The sequence below is a fragment of the Oryzias latipes genome, chromosome 16 (genome assembly GCF_002234675.1).
Source record: "Oryzias latipes chromosome 16, ASM223467v1".
NCBI lineage: Eukaryota > Metazoa > Chordata > Actinopteri > Beloniformes > Adrianichthyidae > Oryzias > Oryzias latipes.
The window spans coordinates 14,821,805-14,841,382 of record NC_019874.2 but is presented as its reverse complement, the minus strand read 5'-3'; the positions used below and the strand labels follow the sequence as shown (position 1 = coordinate 14,841,382).

The window sequence follows — 19,578 nt, the reverse complement described above, 5'->3', positions numbered from 1 at the left end:
GATGTTGACACAACCTTTTGTTATTTATTCATCACTTTAAAAAAAAAACAACATCTGTGTTCATTTGTAGTTGATACATAATAGTTAGACAAAGACTTAAGGTGTTCACAAGACTATTTTATACAGAGCGAAATGACCTGAAGAAAACTATTTCATACTCTTTTTGTCCACTAGAAGGCACTTTTGGGTCTTTCCTCTGCATGAGTTTCATTTACTTGAAGTCAGCATGTTTTCAATGATTTATATAAATAACTTCAAACTGTGTTTATTATTTTTTTCATTATTATCAATACTGATCTTACAGGTGATTGTTTGTTGTCAGTAATTTTTGACACGCAGCAGACTTAATTTTCCCTTTTCTACTCTGCATGCTACTTTACTTGTTCTTTTTTTAAATTGATTTTTACTAAATGTTTAAGCTGGACAGTTGATCTGTTGAAGCTGAAGGTTGAGGACATAATGTTGGGCCTGTGTGACGTTGTCTTTTTCCCTTTTGCCTGTCAGTTTGCTCTTGCTGCTCCACATACCAACTCCAAAAAGGTAAATTATCTGTAAAAGCTGCAGAGAGGGAGAAAGAGGTTGAGAGGAAGTGTGCGATGGAAAGTTGTTGAGGAGTGGGTGTCTTTGTGAATTGATTATCATTGTTTTGACAGCTGATGGAAATTAAATTGCCTTGTCTGTCTTTGCTTTCCTTCTATCTTTCTTTTCTTCCTCTTTGCACTTGCTGACCTCTTTCCCACTTCGTATTCCTGGCCAGGACCAGCGCAGGCGATTGCTGTTATCAACTTAAAAACTGATTGGATTAGAGGATCTTTAAACAATTAATTTTCTCAGAGAGTCACAACTTGTCTATATTCTTTCCATCTTTCTTCACTCTTATCTTGATGCAACCCCACAGAGCTCACATGTGTCAGCGTAGCTTCTCCATCAGAAAACTATTGATTTTCCCTCTAAGTGAGGTGTTTCTGCTCCTCAGACAGAGGCCGATATTCTGCGGATAATGAGAACCCCAAACTTAGACACTCAATACCCCCACTTCACAGATTTTTTCATGTGTGTCAGGAATTTGCTGATCGTATTGGTAGTGAAACCGTTTGATCTGGACACACGATAGTTCTTTTTCAGGAACAGCTTCCCTCCGAATGCCTCTGGCTGTATCAATGAAGGCCACACGCATGCACCACAAGCAGCCCGCTTCGCCTTTAAAAACATATTGATTTCTCTCCTTTGCAGGGAGCTTAACGTGATTGATTTCAGAAGCCCTTTCAAGATCAGCGCCAGCATAAGCATCTCTTCCCCTAACACACACGCTGGCTCTTTCCCCTCAGGTAATGATTGTCCTTGGGGTGGAAGAATAGTCTCTGCATTTGGAGAGAAAGTGCTTCTCTTTAAATCCGGGCTGCAGTCTTCCTGGTTTCTACTGCTGTGTTTAAGTATGGAACATAAATTTGGCTCTTTAACAAAATGTGTTGCAAATGTAAAACAGACCTTCTCTGACCTTTACCACACCACTCGACCACAGCAGCCTCCCTCCTCCGCCAGTCAGCAGGTCGATATATCGTTTCGCTTCTGCAAGCACCCCTCCAGATGCCTCTTTTTGAGCAAAAAAGGCAGATTTTTCTGACTTCAATGGTAAAACAAGCAAATCAACTCAACAAATTTGACTTTCATGTAAAGGCTGGAAAGAGTAACAGGTTAACATGAAGAACAGTTGTCACCTTTCTTGATGGATCCCGTCAAAATAAAAGCTTTCCTCAACAATATTAAAAGTAGCAGGAAACTATAGGCAAAGAACATGTTTATTAGAATAAATATATATTTTCTTAATTTCTCAAACATTTAGGAGACAGTTATGCATTTCAGTACTTCTTTACAATTTTCTTAGTATGCTGGGAGACTGTTTTACTGGACATTTTTACAATTTGGGTGTCAAATTCCAATCTTTCTTTAACATATTTCCCACACATGATTATGTATGGCTCTAAAAAATGGTAGATTGTTCGCATAAGGGCTCTGAACAGCAGTTAAAATTAAGCTTAAAATACCTAATCATTTCAATTAAGTCAGCACATCAAATTTCAGGAGAAAAAAAAGGTATTTTGGGTTAATTACGGCCTTTTAACTGGTTTGTGTTCAGGGACACTAAATGTCTGATTTTGGGCATTGAGAAAACTTGAACCTCCTTCTTGAAGTTCGTGAACAATCAAGGATCATTTTATTAGATGATTACATGGAGGATAAAGAGTGGAGCTCTCAATAAAACATATTTGATCTTATTCACTTAAATGAGTAGAATTCTACAGTTTCTTTCACAGAAAACATTCTTGCTGTTTCTATTTTTGCACTGATGAATAAATCTGTTACATGGGTTGTGGTCACTTATCATAGAGCAAAAAAAAAAAAAAAAAGGTTCTGGTTTCTCATTGCAGTCATGCATTCAAGTTATTAAATAACCCAGTTTCAGTTTTAAATTTCCCTTGAATCAAAAAAGGAAATGGATACCAAAGGGTAACTGTTTAATTCTAAAAAAAAGGCTAAATTTTAAACAGCTCTCAATGCTCTTATGCATGTGCACTAAAACTAAGTTTATTTAAAAAAAAAAAAAGAGTGATGGCGAACCTAAAATGCAGGAGGCTGCCCTTGTGACTCTAAATTCAATTAATATAATTAAACTTGACAAAGGTCAAGATACAAAAACACTTTCCAAGGGCGAAACAAAGCAAAAACAATAAATAAATATATAAATTAAGGAGTCACAGTCTCACAGACAAATCCTAACAGATTTTGACTGATGGGGAGTTTATTCTAAAATATCAGTTAACCTAAATGGAGTATGTCTTGACTGCCTGCAACCATCTTTAATAACCTGACTAGACTTTGTGAGTTTGCATGCAACCAAGTAATTTCAATCAACGTTCATGGAAACCTAAAATTTGTTTTCTGTAAGCAGAATTATGGAAAACTGATTTCTTTGCTGGCTTCCAACATGCTGCAATATATCATCTTTCTCCATTTGATTAGCTACAGCTGTTGACATTCAGCTTTCAACTTTGAAAAGAGAGAACATTTGGATGCCCATAAACCGATTTCACTGATGGAAACCAGAGGACACCCGTTCAGTTGCAATGTGGGACGCAATGAATTGGCTGATACACTTTGTTGGATTTCACTTGTGCTATCTTAGGCACTTTAACATTGGGAGTTGGGTCATTTAGACCCACCAGACAGTGCTCTGAACCTTTTTTCTTCAATGATTTGTGAACCTCACTGGTGTCCATGGATTACATGAAATCTTTCCACCTTTATCCACCTTTTTCACGGTAGGGAGAACACATCAGTGCAAGGATGGAGTCATCTAAGATAGCACAAGGGTTAAATCAAATTAAACATGTCAAAAAAACTTCATCATTTCATGAAAACAATAATTTACCTTTTTATAGTTTTAGATTTTCCAACATTAGTTTGTTCATTTTTTTTTTACAATTATAATCCACAAATTCTTTTTAATTTTTGAGCTATAATGACTGTGTCTGTGTGCTGCCTGAGCCAATAGTGCTCGGTCTTTTTTTCTCCCCTTTTATGTTAATATCTGCAAACAACCGCCTGCTGTGGCCGAACACCCTGCTGATGAAAGCTGTGAGAGTAAAACGTCAATTTCTCTGGCTCTAAACCAACAGAAAGAGCTGAAAGATATTATGGAGCCTCCTGCAGCTGAGGGGAATGGTGGAGTCAGATAATCTTGATTGTTCATGAATGGCTTTTTGCTTACGGGAGCATACTTGTTACGCATATAAATATAAAGTAGTATATCAGCTGTTGACTTGGGTTTTATGTTTGAAGCATTTTTAAAGTGGTCTTTTAGAAGCATCGTACATCTTTTTTTTTAGGAAAGTTGTGGGTTCTATTTGAACTCTGCAAGAAACAAATTTTAAAAGTGGATGGTAGGAAAAAAATATTGATTCAGCTAATGCTGATGATCCTCTTGATAATTTTCTAGTTTTACCCAATACGTAAAGTTAATGGCTGGAGAGCTCAGTTGTTTGAGTACAGGGCTGGCACATTGGAAACCAGGGTTTGATTCCCAGTGGGCTCCATGAGCTTCATCCACTGTGGGCCCTTGGGTGCAACTGCTAAGCCACAGGGAGGACTATGGTTGATAAAATACAGGGTTGTGTCTGGAAGGGCATCCAGTGTAAAAATGTCTGGCAAACCAGTGGATGCTGATTTAGCAACAACCTGATGGGATATGCTGAAAGGTGAAAAAACAACAATCCAATGATGTAAAGGGAAGAATTTTAGAATTTAACCCAAAAGTTTGTTGTGACTTGAGTGGGAGAAATTTCAATTGAAGGAAAAGCCTTCTTTGGTTCCTCGAGTGGCCCTTAAGGTTTCATTATAGTGAGTGTGGATGAGACACCCTTACATCATCTTCTTGCACATGCAATACATCAGCAAGTCATTTCCTACTTTTATTTGGTTCATAACTAACCTTTTAGTTTGTACTTTCTCCCTACGGTCCATCATCAACAAACAACACAATAAATAAACTGAGCCAAACACAAATGGGTAGTTTGGTGGAGCCGGTTTAGCTCGTGCTGGTTTGCGGTGCCTTCCATCCGTGAAACCCAGGTTCAACTCCGGGCTGCTCCCTGTTCCCTTCTCTACTTCTATGCCAGTCCCAAGCCTGGTTGCTTTGAGAGGGTTGCGTCAGGAAGGGCATCCGGCGTAAAACATTGCCAAGTTTCCCATGCGACTAGTTCGCTGTGGCGACCCCTGATGGGAAAAGCCGAAAGAGAAACAACAAACACAAATGGGTAGTTTAATGCTAAAACTTATATTCCACAATCTTGTAAACTGAATATCCCTTTTCTTGAAGTCCCACTCTCATGATGTTTCAATCTACCAAGCATGCTCGGTGGCTGTGGTGCAGCGGCAATCGACCTCTGAACAAAAGTCAAAGGTCTTCATTGGCACAGAGAGGCTGAGAGGGCATCCTTCACTGTGCGTGAGCTTCAGCCAATGTTGAAGTGTCCTTGGGCAAGACACTGAACCCACACCTTGCCTCATAGGGTGGCACCTGTGTTTGGCAGCAGAGCCCCATCAGTGTCTGAATGACTGTCCCTGTACAGCGCTTTGAGCCTGCGTGGACTGTAGAAAAGCACTATACAAGTATATAAGCCATTTACCAAAATTTCAAAGTGTTTCCAGCGCCTTATGATGATGCAGTTTTTAGCAATATTGCAGCTAACAAGTTTGAGCCAGATGACAGATGAGGAACACAAAGATGTACACGCAGTGGCGGTTCTACCCTGAATTACTCCCCGGGCGAGACCCTCCCCAGGCGCCCCCCCCCCCCCCCCCCCCCCCCCCATAGTCACAACAAAACTTTGTTTGTCTTTGTCAACTGACATGTTTTATTGTCATTGAAATTAAGAAGTGGATACAAAAGATGTCAGAATTCTGAACAGCATTATAATAGTTATAAGAACACAAAAAATAAAAGACCATAAGCATGGCAAAAATACAGTTAGCTAAGAAAATATTGAATCAAACTCAATATTGAATAAATAATATAAAATAAATATTATAAAGCACAAACCTTTTATCACACAAATGACACGCTAAAATAAATATAACTGCAGCACCAATACAATAACAGAAAACACCAACTAAAACCTAACCTTCCTAGCCTTTCTTGATGCAAACTCGTCAATAACATCATCATATGATATCTGCTCCCCTACTGAGTGATTGATGCTAACAACGGCAAGGTTAGTGAGTCGCTCCTGTGACATTGTTGACCTCAGGTACGACTTGATCAATTTTAGTTTTGAAAAGCTCCTCTCTGCTTGAGCCACAGTGACTGGCAAGGTGAGTGCAATCCTGAGAGCAGTCCAAAAGTTCGGATAGATTTCTGATAGATCCTTATCAGACATGAAAGAGATGAGCTCAAGGAGACTTGGAGTCGTTGATGGTAAGTTAGGCAAGTTCTTGATTTCCTGAACAAGCTCTCTACTGTCCAAATCCCAGTTCTTCTCAAAATGGAGTATGTTGCCTAGTGCCTCGCATTGCTCCGTCAGCTCCTCGTCTCCAAGGCTTGGGAAATTGGTCAAAACCCCAAATCTGTTTTGTACAACTTCCAATGTGGAAAACCTCTCCGCGATGGCTGACAAGGCTTCATCAACAACAACATTGAAAAATTCAACCTCCAACTTTTTAAGTGCGTCACTGAAAGGCTCATCGTGTGATTCATACGAGAATTGGCACTTTGTGGATCTTATTCTTTTTTGTTTCAAAATAGCCTCGACATTCATTTCCTTGCACATTTCTTTGGCTGCCATCTGTGCATTCACAAAGCCATTTGCCCTGTAGCTCTGGAGACTTTGTTCAGTCTTCTTCAAAAGACTCACAGCTAGGTCCACATGCATATTTGGAGACTGCATGAGTTTGCTGACATGCTTTATTGTAGATAGAATGTCATGCCATACGACTGTGCAGATGTTGAAGCGGTACGACCCTACCTCTTCAGACAAAGACTGGGCCTCAGCCTTTATAACTGGGTCTTTGGTCTTGTCTCTCACTTCTATTAAAGCCTCTCTCACTGCAGCTCCCTGGTACCTCATGGGCTCGATGCTTTTGATTTTGCTCTCCCACCTTGTTTCTGTCCACGACTTTAGAGTGATGCTCACCTGACTCTTCAGTATGGCCCATCGTTGGGCAGAGGCTGAAAATAAAGTGTAAAGCTTTTGCAGGACACCAAAGTAGCTCATAGCATCAACAGATCTCTTAGCAGCATCACACACAACTAAATTCAATGTGTGTGCACCGCATGGCAAAAACAGAGCACGGGGATTCTTTTCTAAGAGCCTGGCTTGTACTCCCTTATTTTTGCCTTTCATATTTGCCCCATTATCATATGATTGTCCTCTGCAGTCTTCAAAAGAAATTCCTAACTCCTCAAGTCTGTTTAAGATCATGGATGCCAAGTGCTGGCCTGTGGACTCCTCTGCCTCCAAAAACCCCATAAAATGTTCCCTGATCTGAGGCTTCTCCATCAGTGACACCACTCTAATTATAACTGACAACTGTTCTGTGTGGCTTATATCCAGAGTGCAGTCCAGAATTATTGAAAAATATTTTGCCTTTTTGATGTCATCCACTATAGCGGATAGGATTTTGCTGCTCAACAAATCAATAAGTTCATTCTGCACATGATGGCCTATGTAGCTGTTGTGACTTGCTGTTCCTCTTAATACACGGTTAAGATGATCTTTCATTATGGGATCAAACCTGGCCATCAGTTCAACCTCTTTCAAAAAATTCCCATTTGATGATGTGAACAGTGTTTCTGTGTGTCCCCTTAGAGCCAAATTCCGAACTGCCAGTGACTGCACAATAGCAATGAGACGGGTTAGCACTGCTCTCCATCTCACCCGCTCCTCTTCCAGAAGTGCCATCTCCTGCTTATCAATTGTTTTCCCACTTCTGATCCTCCCTGACAGTTCCTTCCATGCTTTCATACAATTGAGGTGTTCTGGGCTTTTTTCGTGTGCTGTGAGGTATGTGCTTGCATGTTTCCAGTTTGCTGTACCAGAAGTTGTTAAATTAATGTTTTTGTTGGAAAACAATTTGCAACAAAAGCAAAAGAGGCTGTTCTTCACTTTTGAATACATCAACCAAGTTCTTGCTATTTTTTCACCACTTACTAGTGTCTTCCTGAAATAGTGGTGATGACAACTTCTCCCATCACTGTCATTTCTTGGGAAAACAAAGTCAGGTGGTATGCTACTTGGTCCTCTTCGAACCAGCTCCATCCGTATCCTGTCAGTCAGAGGTGAGGGCCACTTTGCAGGGTCAGTTGGTAGAGGCTGGTCCTCAGCAGTCGGGGTCAGTGGGGTTTCATCACCAGGCATTTCTATCATCATAGGGCACATTGGCACATTACTCAAAGCACATTTTGGTGTCAAACATCACTAATAGGCCTACTCATCAAAAGTCGGAATTATAAAAATTACATTCAATTGTAGTTGAACAATTGTCTTTTTACCTACACATGTACACTCACACACACAAAAACCCACCTGAAGTCTCAAGCTGGGTAGACGTAGATGGAACAACGTCTTCAGCCTCACTATCAAAACTTTGCTCAGGTAACAACTGTGGAACTACATGAGTAGCAGAGGATGTAGATGGTAGCTCATCCTGAGGGGGTGAGACTGTGACTGTGGCTGATGAGATAGCTGGCAGGGAGGTAGATGTCTCATCTTGAGCAGTGGTAGACGATCCAAAATATCTTAGAAGTGCCCCTGAAATTGCATTTGATACTGACTTCAAAAGACCATAGACTACAATATAGGCCTTATAAAAACATTTATGAATTGGAAATTTAAATTGTCATGTTCTATATCGATCTCTACTTCAGAGAAGAAAAACTAGCTCATGTTTTCCGTCTTCAATCCTTTGATTGGCACATTTTTAGTTATGACCTGTTACATTATGTTTTGTCCCCATAGAGTTGCAGTAAATGGTAAATATTATTTTTTAAAACTACCCACAGATTTATGGAAATTCTATTGGCTAAAAATATAACACATTTGTAAAACAAATAAAAAATAAACTTCATATGCAGGCTCAAATTTTTAAGAATAAAATCTAAAAATAAAAAAATGATGCTATTTGCAACATTTGGGCCTACTTCAGTGTTGGTCATCGACCAAAATAAAGTTTTCATCGGCAACGTTGTTGTAGGGCAGGTAGCATTAGAATTTAGAAAAAACATGCATCAAGCTGTGAGGACTTACCCTTTTCTTTATCTCTTTTCTCCTCTTCTTCTTTTCTTTTCTTTCTAAATTGGGCACCAGATGGCTTTGACCTTTTTTTCTCCATATTTTAGATGTTTTTGGCGTTTGTTTGGCATAAATGTCCTCACGTCACGAGAAGGCATCAAGTCCTTCGACTGAACCAACTGTCACCTTAGTGACAGCATTGTTTTGTGTTGCCATTTTTTCATTTGGGCATTTCACACAAAATTAACCCACAAAAGCAGAATATATTTTTTTATACCTTTATTAAAATGTAGGTTATAGAATGTCACCTTATGACTGACTTATAAAAAGGTTTTATAAAGTAGATTCAAACCCTCGCCCTTGTCCCCACCTAGCCACTTAATTTGGAAGCGTCCCACAATTGAACTGATTCCCCGCAGCCCCCCCCCCCCCCTTTCTTCACACATTTCCAGCAGGAGCGCGTGCAGCTATAGCCAGGGGCGCTGATTCGCTACATGACGGCGCAGTCGCAGTTTTTACTTTTATTTTTTTCATCAAGCCCGCGACCGTCGCCTCCCCTGAAAGATGAGCCAGCAAGTTTTTGCGCATGCGCAAACGCGGCGGCGCTCCGTGCTCACCCTGCGCCCCCTCCCTTCTCCTTCTTCACACACATTTGTGTCTACTTCTCAAAGACAGGAGAGCGCAGCTGCGGGGCGAGGGCGGCGGCGCGGCCAGGTTCAGGCTGTTACAAACTCACAAACTGTGACATAAGTAAACCAATAGTGGTGCATATAATATTTTACGAGGGCTGAGCCGCCGGTGCCGCCCCCCTTCAGTTTTCCGCCCCAGGCAACCGCCCGGACGGCCCGTGCCTAGAACCGCTACTGTGTACACGGATCTAATCATCTACAAGTGAATGCATCAGAATGAAGCGGAGAAGGGAGCTTGTGGCCTGCCGATTGTAGTTTGTACATAACAACAACAAGCTTTTTCAGACAGCATTTTTTCTTCTGCTACCAATTCACAACAATTTGAAAACAAATTGCTTAGAAATGCAAATGTAACCCATAATGCCTAATTTTCTTCATAATTGTTTCCATCACGAGCAAAATGCAACAAGAACATGTGAAAAACACCCAAAAAATGTTTTTATTGGAGTGGGTCTTCAATGAAACTTTTAATTAAAAAGAACAGAATTATAAAGACTGCACATGTGGGCAAAACCATCTTTTTAAACAATTGTTTATGTTTTTTAAACTGCTTTCTTACTGTGTGTACTCATTTGTTGGAGTGTTTCAGTGCAAATAGGCCTATTTCTGTACATTTTGAAGCAAGGTTTTATTTCTGAATTTTTTGGATTATTTTTTGCCTTCATTGGTAATTTTTTAGGAGCCTTTGAATTTTTTTAATATGACTGCAGTGACACATTTCCAACGTGCGCAGAACAATCGAGCGTGTTCCGTGAGGAAAGTCGTGCTGTTCAGTTTATCATTTGCCCCCGCCGGCCTTCTGTCGAACCCCGGCTGCCCCCAATCCCTCTCCCACCCGCTGCTGTCTCAACAATTAAATCAGACGAGGTGAGTGCGTGGACTCTTTCCTTTTAGGAGGAAAGTGATTTTTTTTTTCTTTCTATAAAGACTTTTGAAAGTAATTATAAAATATTTCACCTGTATGCCAGCAGTTCCCATGGAGATTTTTTTGAAGCCTTGCATGACTGCGCTTAAAAGTCTGACCTTAACCTTGTACTTTCTTGACTACACCCTTTCAGGATGTTTTGGCCTGTAAATCGATATTTTAAAAGCAGCGCCGCCCTTCTTCCCTGTGCGTTTTTTGCGCCCACTGGAACCGGTTCGGGCTGCAGGTATTCCGCATTTCTTGAGTGGATCGTCCACAGCCTTTACGAGCCCTCCCCCTCCCCCATCTGCATTTCTCTTTCTGCCCCGTTTGCCCCCGTGTGTCGTGCTCTGTCTCTCCTACGAGCTGCGTCTCTCTTTTCCTGTGTGCTGGGGGGCCAGCGGAGGGGAAGTGCGCCGAGAATGAAAAAGCGCTCTCCGAGTTCAAGTGCACGGGCTTAAAGACACAGCTGGCTTCAACAAAGGGGGTGCGTGACGAGGAGAAAACCCCTCGTGGAAGGACAGTACAATAGCCCACTGTCACTGTATAGCCTTGCATTTTGGGGCGGGGGAGGTCAAAGGGATCGTTTTGGGGGGGAAAGGAGAAATATTTTAAAGGAAAAAAAAACGCGTACAGGAAAACCAACGTCTCCTCCCCGTGTGTTTGCTCCCTCCCACCGTCCTTTCTTTCAATCCGTCCCTCCCTCTCTCCTCTCCTTCACAGCTATCCCGCATGCACTGAAGCTCACACACGCACGGTGAGTGATGCCCTCTCAGCCTCTCTGCGCCAATGAAGACCTTTGACTGCCTCTCTTCTGCGTGACGCGCTCGGCGAAACCGGTTCTGCACAGCTCAGGCACACGCTGTCCCAGCAGCGACAGCGGATCTGGACTCACTTTGCCGGCCCTCACTTCATTCTCTGCCTTCACCTCCTGCTCTTCTCCTCACGGAACCGACTTCCTTTGTCTGTTTTCCTTCAAAGTCCCGGGATTTGAGGAAGAGGGGAGGTGAGGCAGCAGTGCGTAAAATCTGTCGAGGCTGGAGTGACAGAGATGCACGGCTCAAACTCGGGACTGAGGATGAGGAGACAGGGAGGAAGAGTCAGCTCGGATAAAGGTAGAACAAACTCAAGTACTTTAAGTGTGTTTTTATAAAGGATCAGTTGTGTTCTGCAGGGTTTGTCATGTTTTCTGGGTTCTGTTGATTTGTAAAATCATGTTCCCTCCCCACCACCACTGGACGTACTCCAGTGTCTTCAAGCTTCTCCTATAATCCACCCATGCCTTCATTTATCTGTCGAATTCGCTTGACAGACCTTCAAAAGAAAATAAGTTCAGATCCAGCTCAAGGCTGGTTTTGGGGCCCAGTTGGGAGGATGAAGAGGAAGGAAGAGAGAGGTTGGGACACTCAGTTCTAAGCTATTGTTGACTCAAATCCTTTAAAGGTTAATATTTCAAGCCTTATCTGTGTTCTGATTTTGACCTGCCGTTTTAGTTTTCAGTTTCAGCGAACACGAAACAAGAAAGACATGAAGTATTTGAATTATTCGGCCGTCATCCTCCCTACTCTGAAATCGGCACGTCCCACCCTCTACTTCCCCTCACAGTTTATTTGTAGTCTCAGTATACATCCCCGTTACTCCGCCAACAGCCAGACCGCATTTATCTTCATTTTGTTAAAGTCCTTGTTTTCTACTTTTAGTCACACATACTTACCTCTCTGCTTATTCACAGCCTTGCCTCCATTGTTTAATATCGACACGCCGTCCCTCGCATGTTGAGGATCTGTGAAATCTCCTCTTCCTTTCCTGTGTTCTTAACAAGCCCATCCATCTCTATGGTGACCTGATACAAGTTCTTAGCTCCAGTACCTAGGCTGCTAACCCACTGCTGTTGACTCTCTGTCACAGTGCGCCTTTTGGCACAGGGCAGGCATGGAGTTTCCCTGGCTGGTGGATCACAGGGCGACTGTGGGGATTATGGTACATTTGAGCATAAATAGAAACGCAGGGGTTAGCCGTCAAACCACACTCCCAAACGGCCGATCTTAGTGGCTGCTTCTCATGAGGTCGAGCAAAAATTGGCACGAGAGATGCCGAAAACAACAGAAGACAAACATTTTGTTTAGAGATTATCAGATTTTTAGTGGACATAGCCATGTACGTGAAATATTTTAGCCTTAAACTGTGTTAACGTATCAATGTAAGGAATAATAGTAAGTTAGATTATATAGTTATGCTCTTTTGTATGTAACTTTAAAAGGAAAATTCCAAAATAAATACAAAAGGAACATGATGAATGCTTTCAAGATTGAAGGCAGTTTTTGAATATTGTAAAGCCTTGAGCTTTTAATTATATGAATACAGTTAGTACAACATCTTCTGACTCTCATTTCAGTTATTTTCTGCATTTGAATGCATGGCCCTTGAAATTCTAAAAAGTCAACATGACACGTTAGATTAATCAGGAATATTTTAAAGATATTTTGACAAACAATATACAACATGGTTTCTTCTTTTTTTTTCCTGGAATCTGTTTTTTTTAGGAGTTTTTCCTTACCGAGAAGGTGGGTCTAGGGGCAGGGATGCCCATTTTAGCTTTGTCTGTTTAGTTTAGTTTAGTTTAGCAATCAACTGTTGTATTTTATAGATGATTTTATGTTTTGTACAATTAGTGAAGCCCGTTGAGACAACTTCTGTAATATTGGGCTATATAAATAAAACTGAATTGAAGCATTGCAGCTAAAGGAATTCAATGTATCCTTGATTTTTACCAATAATTAAAAAAGTAAATAATTAATATAAATTTAACTAAAATAAATAGATTAAAAAACACAACTGTCTCTATTGGTCTCATTTTGTTTTTGAATAAAGCTATTTAACCCAGCAGGTGAGACAGATTTTCTTATAAAATAACTTATTTGTTAACACTCTAAGCACAAACTCTTCTGTTATTTAATTTGTCTTAATTTAAATCCATTTACAGATCTGAATAAGCGACTATAATAGCTTTGGTCTTATCTATTCTTTAAAAAGTCTTACAAAAAAATAAGACGCAGACAGGCTATAAAAAACAATGCAGAAGATTTTCTCTGCAATATTCAAAAGGCCAATGGTAAATAATGAAGGTACAAAGGAGAGTTCTTCAACAGAATGGTGCAGTGCTTTTTGGAAATATAAACACAAAGTGCGTCAATTGATGACTGTTTGTGCTTTATCCAAACTCAAGTTAGAAAACTTTCAATCTGTGTGTTCTGACAAGTGAAACATTTTAGAAATCTGTACTGAAACTAATCACTTTTTAACTTTTTGTAAAAGTTTAATTTTTCAAATAATTTTGCAATGTAAGCTTTAATATTTTTACATGTTTGTGCAATTTCCCTTCAATCTTTGGGTTTTCCTTTTCTTAAATCCAAAACAATGGTTTTTGGAATTTAAATTACCTAAGTTCCCATAAAGTCTTATTGTGACATTTGTTTCATCAAGTATATACTATGGAAGAAGAGGTAAACCACTTTATACTCTGGTCTTTGCATGGGGTATACAGTGTCACTCAATGCCTGTACCCCTGCCTTATTTCAGACCAGGCATACAGCTTTGAGCTATGTTAAACCAAGTTCATCATCAAACTGAAAGAAATATGTGACCAGCAGTTTTTTTTTTTAGTTAAATACACACCTTATATGCTGTTGTTTATTTAAAACCCCTTGGGGCTGTTTTCATATTTAGGTAAGATAAAAGGAAACAAAGTTTTTCTCCTAAATTGAAAAGAGTTAGAATGACTCCTGCTATAATTAGAAGAAAAGACATGTTTGATGGTTTTCAAAACTTTAGCAGCTGAAGCACTCATTGCATCCTTACAGGCTTTGCTGTAACAGTACAAATTGCTTTGATAGAAATAGTTGATCTCCCGGCATAGTTTTAATTGCAGAAAACCCATTAACTTTACAACTGCAAGTGACTGATCCCAGCACATTCAGCAGTAGACGGCAGGAAGCCGTTCATGTGTTTCCCTTTATAAAACAGAACTCTGCCTTTGCTATCAATTATGTAGCTCTGATGTAAAAGAGATGAGAAAAGTGCCATGCACAACAGGCTGCAAGGTCCTGTGCAGAGAGAAAGCACTGCACCATGTGACTGCTGTGGATACACTCCCGCTCTCTCACGACTGAGTGAGAGCTATTCCCCCCGGAGTTAGTGTTCCAGTTGCATCAGTGTTTGTCTGCCTTCTGTAAGACAAGGGGGCTGAAATGGGGCTTGAGCTGTGAGAGCTCCATCTGGATACCCACAGGGCTTTTTTTTACATTATTAGCACAGAGCAGATAATGTTTCTTTCTTTGGCACAGGACATGAAGTCCTGCACTAGTTTAAATCTGTGACTGGTGCGTTTTGCTCTGGCTGCAAGGATTGCATGTTGCGATATTGTTTTCTAGAGTTAAATAGTTATATTACTATATACCTCAGTTTTTGCTTTATGAGATAGCTTTAGCCACTTTGAAATTTTATGGTTTGCATTCCAAAACTCACCATTGATACATTTCCAATTTAACAGATATGTTGGTGAGCTTGATTAAAAAGAAAGTTTGCATTGTGGTAATATTGTTGTTGTTTATGTGGATTATTTTCTATACCTTTAATACTTTTTTTAATTCCTTTTTCATCACAAACAGTATTGTTTTCCTATTTTTCACATTTCAGCCAGTATAACACTGAAATTGCAGTAATCAGCCACAGATTAAAGGGTTTTATATGAATTAGGGGTCAGCAAATTCTCTCACTGGGTTTTCAAAAAGTTGCTAACTCAGCCAGATTTGTTCTCTGTGTTGGCATATTCTTCTTTAATTATCACAATCCAGTGTGCTTGGTTGATTGTGAACTAAATCATCGGGTTAAAAAAAAAACGATTTAAAAAAAAATCACATCAGTGGAAGGCCCAGATTCACGACAAAGTCTCTTTGGACCCACTTTTGGTTTACTAAATTAAAAAAGTGAGTTAGAAAGCTGAAAAAAAAGCTAATTTGGCACAGTTTGCTGCAAATAAGATAAATGTCCACAATCAGATGTCTCCATCTCAGAACTGGATCTTTCAGATATCCAATTTATACTCCAAAAAACTCCACACTTCATGAACTAAATATTTATATTTGTTACTAACCTGTTGAATGACAGAAGACATCATTTACCACCTGGTCCTTTTATTGCAAAGAGCCATCAAACACTACACCATTTTTTTTAAACAGCAAAAATGCTTCTATCGTTCCTCCCTTTGACTGAAACCTTTGTCTCATTGTGCGATATCAATGAGAAGTTTCCTCCTGGAGGGGCCAGGTGGCTGCCTTGTGTGTTCAGACGCAGGCAGAGGCGGTAAGGTGGGGGTTAATATTTGCAGGCTGTAGGAATGTGTTTGGAGTCAGCAGTGAGAATTCCTCAGTTCTGCATTAGTAGGTCACAGTGTTGCCTCTTAGCTCCACTATATCAATCCCTTCTCGCCTGTCTTCACTTTCTTGCTGCACCACTCTCATCTCCTCTAGCCACGTTCCTCCTCCATTAATTCTCGACGCACATCTTTATCTACTTTTGATCCTGACCGTTTTCTTTCTCTTCTCCAGCTCTTTTGATGTCTCTCATGGACCTCTTTAGAGCCTTGGGAGTGGGGGGCTGGGTAAAAAACAAGACCTAGTGAAACTGTACCTGAGTTTGATCATATTTATTGTGCTTCCCCGGTCTTGGGTCTTAATTGTTTATGCAATGCAAAGTTTGTCTGAATGTTGATTTGTATACAGTATTTACTTGAGTGTAGTTGAATAACTTAAGAAATTCATGCTGTCAATCACGATGACCATTGTGTGTTGTGATTTGACATGACTTTAACATCACACTGGAAAGTCTTTGTTGCTGCAGACTTAAAAATACTTCTTTTTTTAAAAAAAACCCTAATGTTTTGCATTCAAATCACAATAAAAAAGGAAAAAGAAAAAGAAACTACTAGAATAATCATTTATAAACAGCTCTAGGACATAGTTAGAAGTTGCACTTGCAGATCATCCAACAAGTGTAGTATGATGACTTTTAAGGGCAGTCGCAGGAAAAAAAAATACTCCTGATTTATAGTTCCAAAGTTGTTGATAATAAAAGATTTGTGATCATCCATCACTATATTTCACATCTTTTAAAATTTAGGCAAAGTCAAAGTATGTTAATAAATTTGGTACTTTTGCCCAAAGTAATTTGATAGTTTTGTACCACAACTTTTGTGGTAGAAATGAAGAGTACATTGCATTACGTATGCATATGCAGCTGAAAAACATTTTTTTGGTGTTTCTTTTTTTTGAGTAGCTAAAGGGTTAAGTTACTCTATGGTAAAATTGATAGAAGTGGAAATTTCATGTGCTTAAAAATGCTGGTATAATTTACTGTAACTCCAAAACCATCCCTTTTACTTTTCATTCTTTTTGACTAAACCGACTAAACACAGTTATTCAATTATTTTTTTCTGGCAATAATTCATCTTTCAAGGAGCCCATTCCTGTTATTTCAATTTTCAACATGTTTGAAGCAATGATGTATAATAAGTGACTGCTTCGGGAAATCCAGAAATATGATTGCTTTCCATAAACTACGTAGACTGATGACAGATCCGTCCAGTTTACTAGTAGTTTAAAAGCAGACCTCGATACATTTTTAGCTACAGCAGTCAGAGTGATGTAATTGAATGTGCTTTAACTTTCCAAGTCCGCAGGCAGTTTTCACTCAGTTCTTTAGTTATCACACAAAAAAATCACCATTCATAAATTTAACCTAACAACATATTTATTTGCTGACACTGGCTAAAAGTGCTACTATTTTTGCTTTGGTAAAAGACTGGGGAAATTCACAAGGCTCTCCATTATCACATTGCAGTGATGCACACAGCCTGCAAGAGTGTTGGAAGTGTCATTGATGCCCACATCACGCACTAACACCCCTCTGGTGCCAGACAGAGGAGTAGGAGAGAGTAGAGCACGCAGGGACTGAGTAATCTGTGGAGGAAGAGGGGGAAGATAAACATGAAGGCGCGATGAGACATGGTGGAAAAGAACAAAGTGTTATAATTTTGGATCTGTGTATGAAATATGCAAGTCGGGGATGGCAGGGTCCAGAACAGAGGGAAAACCTGCCGTTGCTGACAGGTCAGTGTGGGTCATCAGGGTCACATTTGTAAGATGAAAGGAGACGCTACGGTTGGTTGCTTTCAGGGGGGAAGGAGAGGTCAGGAAGTGGCCCCTCCACAAACACCAGACTCATTGTTCAAGTTCAAGGTTACTCTGAATAGGGTTTTCATTGACTAAGCCCAGCCAGCCAGCCTGCAAGAAGCTGGGGAGAAGAACACATTGTTCTTAAATAATCGGACGTTAGTTTCATGCTTTTAGAGTGGTAGACTAATGATTTCACTCCTACCTAATTAAAAGCAGTTTTTGGCTTGGCTTGAGGTACTGACGAGGTGATATTTAGAGGAGGGGCTTTTCAATATGCAAGCTATTTTCACTTAAAAAGGGGCTCACATGGGTCTGTGCTCAAGTGTGTCCAGTCTGTAACCCTTAAGGGGGTCAACAAGGTCACAGCCAGGGGGTCAGATGTCAGGGCAGCTCTCCCCCCCTTGCACCCCCCCAGTAGCCTCCCTCCTTCCCTTTATGTTGTGTCTGCTCACTCGTCAGCTCCTCATTAACTCCTCATGGGGGATTTCCTGTTCGCCTCCTTCACTTCCCCATTCCTGCTTAAAATGGAGCGGCGTATTAGGTCTTTTTGCAAAGCATGAATAATTAAATCCTTCACAGTTACTAAGCCGGTGCTGTGAACTAATGGCTTAAAGGTTGTAACCACACTCCAGGAATGCAAAAGCTGCTCTGAGCAACGCTGAACCTGCTCAAAACTTCCACGGAACAGAGCTAATTCTATCTATGTCCCAAATAAACCCACAAACAGAAGCACATAATTCAGCATCTGACTCACTGTCTTTAACAGAAAATCAATAAGCACACAGGAATGATTAATCAGTTTCCCGTGGCCCCTCCCTGACCACTCAGCACCTTCCACTCTCTCCTCTCCAACCCCTTTTGCCCCGTCTCAGCTCAGTATTGATCTGAATGCATTTGCCTCCTATTTATTCCTTAGCATCCCTCCCCCCATCGCCCATGTGCTGCCACCGCACTGAGCGGTCACAAAGAAGCTTGTATGCAAGGGCGCCTTACGCGTGCACGTGTGTGAGCCCCTAAAACACATCCCCATGTACGGCCTCACACTTTCAACTGCGGAGCTCGTAGTCCGTTTTCCCAGTGCAGGTGCATGACGTGTGAGCGTTTGTGTGTCACCCGCACATTCGTTTAGGCACAAAGCAGTGTTCTCAGGGGTCAAACTGACAACCCGTTTGAACACCCCGCCTCCCCTCCTGACATTCTGGTTGGTGGCACACAGGTTGCCATGACACCAGACTGTTTTGTCTGCCCTTTGACCCCTTTAAGGGGTTCTGTGGTAAATCAGGCATTACATGTGAGGGGCAAACAGAAAGGAGGAGAGGATCGGGGGGTCTGTATTTCCTCTGTAAAAATGAGGTCCAAAAGGTTTTTCTATACATCCGCTTTGTAAAGCAGAAGGTGGGGAGCCTCCAAGCGGCTTGCAGGAAAACAAAGACACATGTGCACATGCAGGCACTGCAGCGTTGTGCAAGGATAAATGAACTAGGCTCAAGCTCCAAGGAGGTGGAGAGTTATTATGCTCATTGTGCATTCGGCCAGCTAAAGCTGTTTGGCTGTTTCTTTTGAAGTTATATTTATCAAGCTGGAGCAGGAGGCTTAGCACTCCAAGCTGGCGCATTGCTTTGTCTGCACTGCAGAAGGCATCTGCACCCCGAAATACCTTTGATAGCAAGGTTTTCAAACCTTCCAATGTAATAATCTGGAGATTTCTCTGAAGACTTTTTATTATGAAGAAATAAATTTCTTGCAGCCTCAAAAGACTAAAATTTAAACTTTTTTGATAGAAAAACTTTACATACAGGTCTGAAAACTGATCCATAAATTAGGCTCTTCAATAATATTAATAATGATGCAATACCAAACACTGACTTCAGTGTTAGTTATTGTATTATTTATTAATGTTTTTATTTTGGTACAGAACTTATTAGAACGTATTTTCCTTGTATATTCGTGCTAAAACATGTATGCAT

General features: G+C 40.6%; 1 protein-coding gene across 1 annotated transcript; it reads right to left on the bottom strand.

The window, feature by feature from the left end:
- Window positions 1–5,520: 5,520 nt before the first annotated feature.
- On the bottom strand, window positions 5,521–9,462 carry LOC111948955 (zinc finger MYM-type protein 1-like). The gene is made up of 3 exons (XM_023964226.1): window positions 8,802–9,462; window positions 8,082–8,306; window positions 5,521–7,915 (listed from the first exon to the last, which is right to left on the bottom strand). The coding sequence occupies exons 1-3, from the start codon at window positions 8,884–8,886 to the stop codon at window positions 5,670–5,672; spliced, it is 2,556 nt and encodes an 851-aa protein (XP_023819994.1). The 5' UTR covers window positions 8,887–9,462; the 3' UTR covers window positions 5,521–5,669.
- Window positions 9,463–19,578: the final 10,116 nt, after the last annotated feature.

Coding starts and splice junctions, on each gene's coding strand:
- LOC111948955 (XM_023964226.1), bottom strand. CDS start 8,886: ATGGAGAAAAAAAGGTCAAAGCCATCTGGTGCCCAATTTAGAAAGAAA. Junction 8,307..8,801: donor GAAAAGAGATAAAGAAAAGG/GTAAGTCCTCAC, acceptor ATGCAATTTCAG/GGGCACTTCTAAGATATTTT. Junction 7,916..8,081: donor TACCCAGCTTGAGACTTCAG/GTGGGTTTTTGT, acceptor CTATGATGATAG/AAATGCCTGGTGATGAAACC.